This window comes from Xenopus laevis, chromosome 6L (genome assembly GCF_017654675.1).
Source record: "Xenopus laevis strain J_2021 chromosome 6L, Xenopus_laevis_v10.1, whole genome shotgun sequence".
In the NCBI taxonomy this organism is placed as follows: Eukaryota; Metazoa; Chordata; class Amphibia; order Anura; family Pipidae; genus Xenopus; species Xenopus laevis.
In genome coordinates this window covers 26,595,116-26,607,115 of record NC_054381.1, presented here as the reverse complement: position 1 = coordinate 26,607,115, position 12,000 = coordinate 26,595,116, and the positions used below count along the sequence as shown (strand labels likewise).

The 12,000-nt window shown below is 35.8% G+C and overlaps 1 protein-coding gene across 11 annotated transcripts in view; it reads left to right on the top strand.

Moving 5' to 3' along the window:
* The window catches only part of mllt10.L (MLLT10, histone lysine methyltransferase DOT1L cofactor L homeolog), a 175,414-nt gene that overhangs the window by 78,939 nt on the left and 84,475 nt on the right, over positions 1-12,000 (top strand). For 8 of the 11 annotated variants that reach the window (XR_005961721.1, XM_041565521.1, XM_041565523.1 and 5 more), the window contains 1 exon segment: positions 2,124-2,233. The exons of the other annotated variants lie outside the window; for them this stretch is intronic. Coding sequence is in view for 7 of the 8 variants with exons in the window: in XM_041565521.1 (XP_041421455.1) it covers positions 2,124-2,233 (110 nt within the window). In the remaining variant the exon portion in view is untranslated. 11 annotated transcript variants of the gene reach the window in all.

Sequence of the window (12,000 nt, the reverse complement as noted above, 5' to 3'; positions counted from 1 at the left end):
TCGAGATTTATTATACCCCAACCCTGGAAATAGCTCAAATTCGAAAATACACCATCTTAAACCTGTCAAGGTCATGTAGAAGAGTCAATGTCAAGTTAACAGCCTGCATGATGATAGAGTTCTCTTTGGAGGGTTTTGCCCAAAAAATCTCAACTTGAGCGTTTCAAGGTTTTTCCCTCAGAAAACTTTATTAAGTAGTGTTTTCTTGGGATTAGCAACTTGAACTCGCAGAATTTAGTTGTTTCTTAAATAAAAAAAAACCGTTTGAGGTATAAAAAAACTCTAACAATCGACCTTTGATAAATAACCACCTACGGTATATGTTGACAGAATACATTTATGATGCAGGACTTAATAGCCCTGAGCCTAGAACTGCCTACACATTTTGGTAATCATTTCAGTTGAAAGAGAAGGGCATTAGGCAGACCAATTATTGATTTGGGAAAACAATTCCTGCGTTTTTGGGCTTTTCATTTCCAATCAAGCAGCGGTTGTTTTATTTCTTAGGCACACTGTAGGGAACTTGTATTGCAAGCAATACGTTTGCCATACATTGGCCCATATTGGCTGTTGGCTCGGGCACTCAAGTTTGCAGTGTACTGGCCTGTTAATGGGGGGAAAAATCTATTACAACCCATATATGACTTGCTAGAAAGTTCTATTGGCAAAGGAAAGTGAAGGGTTAAATATGGGCACCCATGTGATCTGATTATTGGATTGAGGATGAATGGACAAGCTGACTGTGTTAGAGCACATGGCTGCTATTGATCATATAGATAAATACAAATAAGTAGATAGATAATGTCCACTATGTTTAATAACTTATAGGAGAACTAAAGCCTAGCTAAAGAAGTACGGTAGCTCGAAAGTTTGTACATTATGTTTTGTGCTTCTGTACCAGCCCCAGGCAACCACAGCCCTTTAGCAATAAAGACCTGTCTCTACAAAGATGCCCCAGTAGCTCCCCATCTTCTTTTCTGCTGATTCACTGCACATGCTCTGTGCTGCTGTCACTTAGTTTAGGGACCCACTCACAATGTACAGTACACTTAGAATGTAAATGTTACAATACAAAGCTAATTAATACTTAATACAGATAATTACTACATGGCAGCAAAGAAACCAGTGCAACTAGCATCAGAATTGAATAATTAGCCTTGTAGTATCCGCTTATATTACAGACCAACCTCATTTTCTGCTTGATAATTTGCGACAACCCCTAAGCTCAGCTTCTCAACAGCTGCTCAGAGACCACTGAGTATCACAGACACTTTCCAAGATGGTGACCCCCTGTGACAAGTTTGAAGTCCTGGATCATTGCTGCTATTAACAAGCTGAAACTTTAGGCTGGTGCAATAAATTCTTTATATGAAACATGGCATTTTTAGCCTTTAGTTCTCCTTTAAGGCAATATGTTTTAATAATCATTTATTAAAAAAAAAACAAAACCCTTAAAGGGATGGTTCACCTTCCAAACACTTTTTTCAGTTCAGTTTTTTTCAGATTGGTCCCAAGAAATAAAGACTTTTTTCAATTACTTTGCATTATTTATTTTTTACTGTTCTTCCAAAATCTAAGTTTAAATTGAATGTTCGTGTCTCTGGTGTTTCAGTCCGTCAGCTCAGTAATTCAGGTGCAGACTCTAAACTGTTACAATTTTGCAACTATTGGTTGATACATTTTTTAGCAGCATTTCTGGAGTATTAGCAACTATTGTATCAATTCCAACAGCTGCCTGTAATGAAATCCAGGGATTCTGCTCAGCAGGGACAATGATAAGAAATGTATCCATTAAATGTATTAATTTAGAACAGTTTGGGGGGGGGTCAGTGACCCCCCCCCTGCCAGAGCTGCTTTAGAAGGTGAAAAATTACATTGTACACTTCAATATTAGAAAACGGTCACAAATACAAACTAGAAAGCAATTGGAAATAGTCGTTATTTCTGGTGATCTATCTGAAAACAACTAGTTGTTTGAAGGTGAACAACCCTTTTAAAACAAGGCCTGTGTATAAATAACATTTATATTTCTTTCTCCACTGTGTTAGTTAACAAAAGACTGTGTACTTAGAATCTATGAAGGTTTCTTATTGCATTTGGTAACAAAGCATTTTGTTTTCTAGGTTGGGCTCACGTGGTATGTGCACTATATATACCCGAGGTTCAGTTTGCTAATGTTTCTACAATGGAGCCGATTGTGTTACAGTCTGTGCCCCATGAGAGATACAACAAGGTAAAATTCTTTACCTGAATTAAGTTTAGATACTTACAGTTTCCAATGCAAATGTCCATGAGGAAAAAAAATCCACCCAAGGAACAAGCCAGTAGATGTCAGCTGAAACTTTTTTTTTTAAAGGAAAAATAACAAATAGATAAAAATTTATTTTAATTCATCTGAATACACATATGTGTATATCTATTTTCTGGAATGCTTTGGGATTTCTGGGACTTTTCTGGATAAGAGAGTCTTTCAGACATATGATGCACCGTGCCGAAGCCTGCTAAAATACATAAACATTAATAAAATCAAATAGGACTGTTCTGCCATCCGTATGGATTTTTCATAACTTAAAATACAAGGTATTGTCTTATTATTGAGACTCTTTGTTTAGAATACTGTGGAAAATGGCATTGTCATTGTGGAGCTGTCTAGAAAGATAATAGGTTTTCAGATAATATATCCCATGGCTGCATGTTTATTGTACAGGATAGATATTTTTAGTAGTACAGTTATGGGATCCATTATCCGGAAACCAATTATCCAGAATGCGCCGAATGACGGAAAGGCCGTCTCCCATAGACTCCATTTTATCCAAATAATCCAATTTTTTAAAAAAAAAAATATTTACTTTTTCTCTGTAATAATAAAACAGTAACTTGTACTTGATACTAAGATATAATTAATCCTTATTGGAAGCAAAACCAGCCTATTGGATTTATTTAATGTTTACATGATTTTCTAGTAGAGTTAAGGTATAAAGATCCAAATTACAGAAAGATCCGTTATCTGGGAAACCACAGGTCCTGGCCATTCTGGATAACGGGTCCCATACCTTTAGAACCATTAACATCATAAATTGCACATATATATATATATATATATATATATATATATATATATATATATATATATAATATATATATATATATTTTTTATACTCTATTTGTGTCCAACCAGCAGATACAAATAAATTATTTCCTGGCAACAAATGTTCTCTTTTATTTAAGAGAGGTTTATTTTATAATTCTTTGCAGAGGACCCATAAATAGCATTTTGACTGTTAAGCTCTGTATAATGCAATGGCTTTAGATGAGATAATTTGTTATGTATATGTGTGTCCTACTGCTGTCCTCTTTCAAATTGAATTGCTGCCCCCATGGCTACACAGCAGCTTTGTTATAAAACTAATATGGCCTCGGAAACACACAGCGAAGGTAACCGAATATCATATTAAATGCATAAACAAATACATTTTTATGTGTTACTGGTCCTTTAAAGAGCTTTGAATTCTAGTATGACCTACATATACAGAAAGAGCAAGTGATGATATATTACCTGAGAAATGCTTGGAGTAATGGATTCTGAATATAACTTAGTCTAATTATCCATATAATTATATCTTTAAAAGACTAGCAGCCTTAAGCTGGAACAATGACATGACTGCTAATATGTCTTCCCTAGCTCAGTAGGACATATGTTATTTCTTATGCGTGATGATGTCTTGTAAGATCAGCAGAACCTGTACATAATCCTGGGGAAATATACCATATACTAGATAGTTCTGTGATAATTTGATGGAGTCAACTCTACAACCCACATTTTATACAAGAGTGTAGAAGTACTGAACAAAGTCAACACTTAATGATGTTTATTTTCAATGAAGTTTTTTGTATGGAGACCTGTGTATAATGGCACTTACACCTCCTATCAAGTGACTGTCCAAATTTTAAGATAGCAGAACAGCCTGTAAAACTCGTCAGTAGTAAAGGGGTTGTTCACCACAGAACACGGTATACCTTTTATTTACACACATATAACAGCTGTGCAGTCCCGGAGCACCCGCATGAGTAAGACTATGCTTGAATGAGTTTGTCTGTTCAGTGAATAGGCCAGAGACTTAATGCAGCTATATCCACATCATGTCACTGATATAAGATAATATAATAGACACACTACAGTGGGGCACATAGGGGGGCAAAACCTTATTTAGTGATCCCCCCCCCAAACATTTGCACGGCCTTGATGTGGATACTTGGGGGCAGATGTATGAAGGGTCGAATATCGAGGGTTAATTAACCCTCGATATTCGACTAGGAACTAAAATCCTTCGAATATCGAAGTCGAAGAATTTAGCGCAAATCCTACGATCGAAGGATTATTCGTTCGATCGAACGATTAAATCCTTCGAATCGAACGATTCGATGGATTTTAATCCAACGATCGAAGGAATATCCTTCGATCAAAAAAAACGTAGGCAAGCCTATGGGGACCTTCCCCATAGGCTAACATTGAGTTTGGTAGCTTTTAGCTGCCGAACTAGGGGGTCGAAGTTTTTTTTAAAGAGACAGTACTTCGACTATCGAATGGTCGAATAGTCGAACGATTTTTAGTTCGAATCGTTCGATTCGTAGTCGAAGGTCGAAGTAGCCCATTCGATGGTCGAAGTAGCCCAAAAAACACTTCGAAATTCGAAGGTTTTTTTAATTAGAATCCTTCACTCGAGCTTCATGAATCGGCCCCTTCATGAACACCTGCAGGGGCGTTTTAATCCACACATTGACAAGTAGTTTTTATGCTCAAAATACTAATTAACATATATGATAGAGCTCCAGAGCAGGCTTGTCAAATACGCTCATTTTTTAGATGTTTTTTGTAACAATGTTTAAAGGGGTTGTTCACCTTCAAACAACTAGTTGGTTTCAGATAGATCACCAGAAATAACGACTTTTTCCAATGACTTTCTATTTTTTATGTGTGACGGTTTTTCTAATATTGAAGTGTAAATTGTCATTTCTCTCCTTCTGAAGCATCTCTGGGAGGGGGGGTCGCCGATCCTGTAAACTGTTCTAAATGGATACATTTAGTTGATACATTTCTTATCTTTGTCCCTGCTGAGCAGAATCTCTGGGTTTCATTACAGGCAGCTGTTAGAATTGATACAATTGTTGCTAATACTCCAGAGATGCTGCTGAGAAATGGATCAACTCAATGTTGCAAAATTGTAACAGTTCAGAGTCTGCCCCTGAATTACTGAGCTGCCAGACTCAAACACCAGAGACACGAACATTCAACTTTACACTTAGATTTTGGAAAAAATGTAAAAAATAAATAATGGAAAGTATTTGAAAAAAGTCTTTATTTCTGGGGAACAATCTAAAAACAACTGAATTGAAAAAACTGTTTGGAAGGTGAACAACCCCTTTAACAGTGTGATAAGGAAGTGAAAAGTTATAGCAAAAGTAACATATTGAAACATAGTTACATAACATTGTGATTTTAACAGCGGATATGTTATATTGTTTAAACTTAGAGATTATTAACAAATGCTATTTATATAGGTGCTATGCACTTTTAATACATTTATCTGTATGTTATTAGTGATATTTAAATGGCAGTTGCGTTTCAGTGATGTTGTTAATACGTCAGATCCCATTTGTCCAGCTTCCCGCCAAATCTTGTATTTAAGGCATTCTTACAAACAATTTGGCACTTTGAGAAAGGCCTCGGAGGAGGCCGAAACGTTAGTCTCGCATTGTGCAATAACATATTTTTATTTAAGACCTGTGAGTGCGGATCTTTCTTGTTGGTTGTATATATATGTGTGTGTGTATATGTATATATGTATATATGTATGTGTATATATATATATATATATATATATATATATATATATATATATATATATATATATATATATATATATATATATATATATATAAAATCCATGAAGAGCCGGCACAACTCGTAATCCGCTGTGTTATTTGCCTGGGTGCTATCAGCAAAAAAGCATCATGAATATCCAGAACCAAAGCGAGCACTCTCAGGTCTTATTAGTCCAATAAAAGTGTTTTTATTTAACAAACAGAAGCTGACGTTTCGGCTAGCACTCGAGGTTAGAGTGCTAGCCGAAACGTCAGCTTCTGTTTGTTAAATAAAAACACTTTTATTGGACTAATAAGACCTGAGAGTGCTCGCTTTGGTTCTGGATATATATATATATAATATTAATTTTTTATCTATATAGATATATCTATATAGATATATATATTTTTTTTATCTATATAGATATATCTATATATTTTTTTTTTCTCGGCTACTTACTTTAACTAGTATAAACACCATTTAGAGAGGAAGGAAGCGGCAAATAGGTTGCTCCCAACATTCTCCATTATTTCTGGAAGGCAAACGTTTTCTCACACCTAAGGTCCTCCTTGTATTTTAGCTCTGTTACAGCTACAGATTACTACAGGCCTTATATTATCCTTTCCATGAATATTTTCTTCAATTCTAATGCACTTTTAGCTCTAATCCAGTGCAACATAATAGTATTCAATTTGTTATGGTAACATTGGTGAACCAAAACCTCAAAGTGTGAAGGGGAAAATTCTTTTGGACATTAAACCTAAGTTCCCATAAAGTCTTGGCCACAATCTGTAGCGTCGGCCCCAGCACCCTCAACCAATGAAATCCTTGCTATAGTGATTAGTTTATTTTGCAAATCCATGGATAGAGAAAGTAATCCACTTTGTTCACACATATCGGATATGTATAGGAAATCGTAAAATACACGGTTTTGGTGCAGGCTGAAAGCACACATTGCATTGCAGAGCATCCCTAGGGGCTCATGTTATTTTGCTAAGTAGAAACACAGTTTGCAGCAATGATGCAATTCTTTTTCAAGTTAGGAGCAATGGAAATAATGAGTTCTAATGGTATATGCTTAAATACACTCTAACCCTTAAAACATTTCTTTGCTTAGTTGTGCCAGTCAGAGGAAATGCTTATGTCCGATGTATTCATTATTATATAATATCCTGTATACCTATTAACCAGAATTAAAATTCAGCCAATTTTATCTTTGACAAATGTAGCTGAACATTTCTGTATATACAGGCATAGGATATGTTATCTGGAAACCTGTTACCCAGAAAGCTCCGAATTATAGGATGGCCATCTTCCTTAGGCTCAATTTTAATAAAATAATTCCAATTTTTAAAAAACGATTACATTTTTTTTTCTCAGTAATAATAAAAACAGTACTTTATACTTGATACAAGCTACATCACATTTTATACTAAAGAATTAAATGTGTTCTATTTTGTATAATTTGTCAGAATATTGGTATTCTGATTTAACTGCCCTAAGTTATGTACCAGATATCTAACCCCCCACTCATGACTTCGCCCCCCACTTTTTTCTGTTCATGTCCTCAATTTCTTTTTTCCTAGCTCTTCTACCATTATATATTTTAAAGGAAATCTTTACCCCCAAAATGAATATTTAAGCAACAGATGGTTTATATCATATTAAGTGACATATTAAAGAATCAACTGGAATATATACTTAAGTAAATATTGCCCTTTTACATCTCTTGCTTTGAACCACCATTTCATGATGGTCTGTGTGTTGCCTCAGAGATCACCTGACCAGAAATACTACAACTCTAACTGTAACAGGAAGAAGTGTAGAAGCAAAAGACACAACTCTGTCTGCTTATTGGCTCATGTGACCTAACAAGTATAGTTTATGTTTGTGTGCACTGGGAATCATACGATCCCAGGGGGCAGCCCTTATTTTTTTAATATGGCAGTTGATTACCCAATGGCACATACTACTTAAAACGTGTACTATTATTATGAAAATGGTTTATTTACATGAAGCAGAGTTTTACATATGAGCTGTTTTAAGCAATATCTTTTTCTAGAGACCAACATTGTTCAGGGGTATAGTTTTCCTTTAACCCCATTTTCCCCTTTGTTCCCCTTAGGCAAGGTGCTCCTATGTCAGTATACAACACCATGGGCAAAAACATTGCCTATAAGAACTAGGGATGTGCCAAATCCAGGATTTGGCCATAGTTTGGCCATTTTCAGTAGGATTCGGATTCAGCCTCTGTCACCTCTAACGGACGTTGCTGCAGGCACCACAATTCACTGTTTATAATTTACGAGCTGAGCCCTTGATAAATGCCTAACTGGAAGATTATATATAAGATATATGTATGCTATGTTGACACTAGACATGTCCCCACCTCTCTCCAGCTTTTCAAGATAAAGTGTTGTCAGCGATTTTCTTCATTAATCCATTATGAGATTGGTGGCTCGTTTAATCCGCTGTAGAGCTTTAGATCTACTCAGCGTACATGCTACAGACTGTGATTGGGTTAAATGGATATACCAATGAGTCCCATATTTTTCCCATATTTGTATTGTACAATCATATTTATTATATGTTAACATGTATCAGTATTAGTATAGTTTATATTGCAGGGTTTCCATTTTTCCTCCTTCACCTTTTTTTCCCCCCTTTCCAAAAGTCTGCCTGTGCCCTCATGTTATTGCACATTTGTATATCATCTTAGATTCATTTTTGTTATTAAAAATTCCATGTGTCGGAGCCAGTGTTTCTTGGGCCTCTCATGTTATTATTATTATTATTGCTAATCTGGCTTTGGACGAGACAGAAACAGGAAATGAAGGAATGGAGACTGGAAACACAAAACACTATTTGCGTCCCTTTGATGTGCGGAAGAATGTGCTGAGATTGTCATTGACAAATAAACCTGGTTAAATAGTGAGCACACACAAATCATTTACATCACAACAAATAATCCTTAGGAAAGGGAACCGGAACAAAAAGGGGGAAATCAACCTCTTTAACCCTTACGTGAGCAGTGTTTCCGAGGCAGCAATATAGTGTAGTAAGGCAGTGTATGACAAATGTATCTCCTTTACTGCCAAATGAACAAGGCATTACGTTTCGCAGCACTTTTGATCTTTTTGGTGTAATGCCAACATTGCTAAGGGAATATAGGAATGATTAGCTTTTACTTGTGCATCTCGTGTACACAATGCAGTGTCATGTTGCACAATTGTATTTAAGAGCTTAATGGGAGAGGAGCCACTTTATATGGCGTTGGCATCCACATGAGGAACAAATCATTTACAGTTATGGGATCTACTATCCGGAAACTCCATTTTATCCAAATAATTAAAATTTTTCAAAATGATTTCCTTTTTCTCTGTAATAATAAAACAGTACCTTGTACTCGATCCTAACTAAGATATAAATAATCCTTATTGGAAGCAAAAGCAGCCTATTGGGTTTATTTCATGTTTACATAATTTTCTAGTAGACTTAAAGGGATGCAGACACCAGAAATTAATTTTTTTTTTATATCTATCATAACAATGTCTGTGCATGCTATTTATCATTTTGCCTTAAATCGTTTGGCCTGTGCTTTTACATTAATTATCTGATCACCATGTTCCTCTATGAGGGGGCTGCCATATTATCAGGTTAAGAAGGGACAGTCAGGTTTGCAAAACAGTCAGGTTTGGGAACTTCAAGTAACCATTACTTACAAAAGCAGAACTATCAGCCAAAAACAACCAACATGACCTATAGGTAACTTTTAATATATATTAATATTTTAAAAAGTAGTTTTTTAATGTCAGTATCACTTTAAGGTATGGAGATCCAAATTACAAAAAGACCCCTTAAAGGGGTAGTTTACCATTAACTTAACTTTTAATATGTTATAGAATGGCCAATTCTAAGCAATTTAATTCAGTTGGTCTTCGCTATTTAGTTTTTAAATGTTCTGCCTTCTTCTTCTGACTCATTCCAACTTTCAAATACGGGTCACTGACCCCATCTAAAAAACACATGCTCTGTAAGGCTTCAAAATGTATTGTTATTGATATTTTCTATTACTCATCTTTTTCTTCATATTTCAGTCTCTTATTCATAGCAGTGCATGGTTGCTAGGATCATAGCAACCAGATTGCTGAAATTGGAAAACTGCTGAATAAAAAGCTAAATATCTCTAAAACTACAAATAATAAAAAATGAAAACCAATTACACATTCTCTCAGAATATCACATCATACTAAAAGTTTATATAAAGGCGAACAACCCCTTTAACCGGAAAACACCAGGTCCCAAGCATTCTGTATAACAAGTCCCATACCTTTATAATGATGGTGAATGCCACTGTCCCTTTATTAGACGAGCAAATCATAAATAAATGGAACTATGCAACTGTTTCAGTGTTGTTTAACTATAGTGTATTTTGCCCCATGAATATTTCTATCTTTCTTTTAATCATAAGTTGTACTTGGATTTGACTGTGTGACTTTAACAGATTTAGTTTAGGTTTTTATTACCTGTTATTGACATTATACATTCTGCTTGTGTTGAATGAAAGTATCTTCTCTTCAGGATTGGGAGGATTCCGGAAGGAGATGCAGTTTTCCAAGAACATTGCCAGTTTGATAAGCAGTGTGATTTCCAAGGCTAAGGCTAAATCCATTGTGCCTCGCCATTTACAAACAAACGTGGGAAAGTCTCCTGCTCTGATTTTTAAAATACAAGCGATTTTTGTCCCATAATAGAGATTACTATGGGTATTGAAAGGGGACAAGTGCATGCAGACTAGGGCTGATATAGGCACAGACCTGCATTGCACCAGTCTGTTAAGGATCATCATTTATTTATATTGCACCGACAAGATACGCAGTGCTTTACCTTAGTTATAACAAACAGGGAATAAATGGAGGATAACAAACAAGGGTTACAGAGTACAATAGAATTAGAGGGCCCTACAAATTAAAGTTTACAAAGTAAAGGTTAGGGTACAAATGAGACATTAGGATTTTAGATCGGTGCTTGTATTGGTAGAAAGAGGTTAAACTTTCCTGCGAGTAAGATTATTTATATTTAAGATAGAGGTGTCCTTTTCCCGTGGAAATTTTATCAATTTTGCCCTTTTTTATGGCTGTAAACCATGTTTGCAAGTAAACCCTGTAATCATGGGGTTGGGTGCACATTTCCCTACTTTCCCTACAGATATATTGTAAGAAGGTTTACATTCACATGATGAGAATCCTACAGTATGCCATTGTCTACCATCCCAGCAGCTGCAAATCTATAATAATTAGTGTCAGCAGATTCTTTTGTCTTCTATTGAATGGTGTTATGCTCCACACACAAGATTTTTCAGGCAATTGCGATATTTTGTTGTGTGCATACCATATAATTTTACAGTAAGTAAAAAAAAAAATGACCAGTGTAGATACCATGCCGTTTTTGTTTGCTAAGCAGAAAATCCAGTCTTAATCCAATATTTTCTGGTTTCATAGAATACCGTACATTTTTTTTTTACCCTTGAGCCCCATTCAAATGAAAGAGTTGGGGAGCAACACAAGTATGAAAAAAGTTCCTGAGGGTGCCAAATAAGGGCTGTGATTGGCTGTTTGTTAGTCCCTATGTGAACTGCTAACCTACAGGAGGCTCTGTTTGGCAGTAAAACTGGTTTTTATGCAACCAAAACTAGTCTCACCTACTTTGAGGCCATTGGGAGCAACAGCCAAGGGGTTGGTGAGCAACATGTTGTTAATGAGCCACTGGTTGGGGATCACTGAACTATAGGCTAAGGCTCACTTACTGGAAAAGCATTTCAAGTGAAGAGACCATCTCCTCCTTTGCATGCAAAGCAAAAGGAATCATGTCGAGGAAACCCTGTACAATGTATTGTAATATTGTAATTTTACACCGATGAGACCCAATGATGGCAAGGCCACACTGCTCACAACGTTTGGAATGCTTCTTCTTGAGGCAGTGATCAAGATGCCATGGTTGCCAAGTCATCTACAGATGTTTGGCTACTAGATCCACTATTGAATAGATTCACACACTCACACACTCACACACACTTAAAGAGCAAACAAACATAACAAAATAATTAGCTTAATCTCCATGCTAAAGGATTTCCAAGA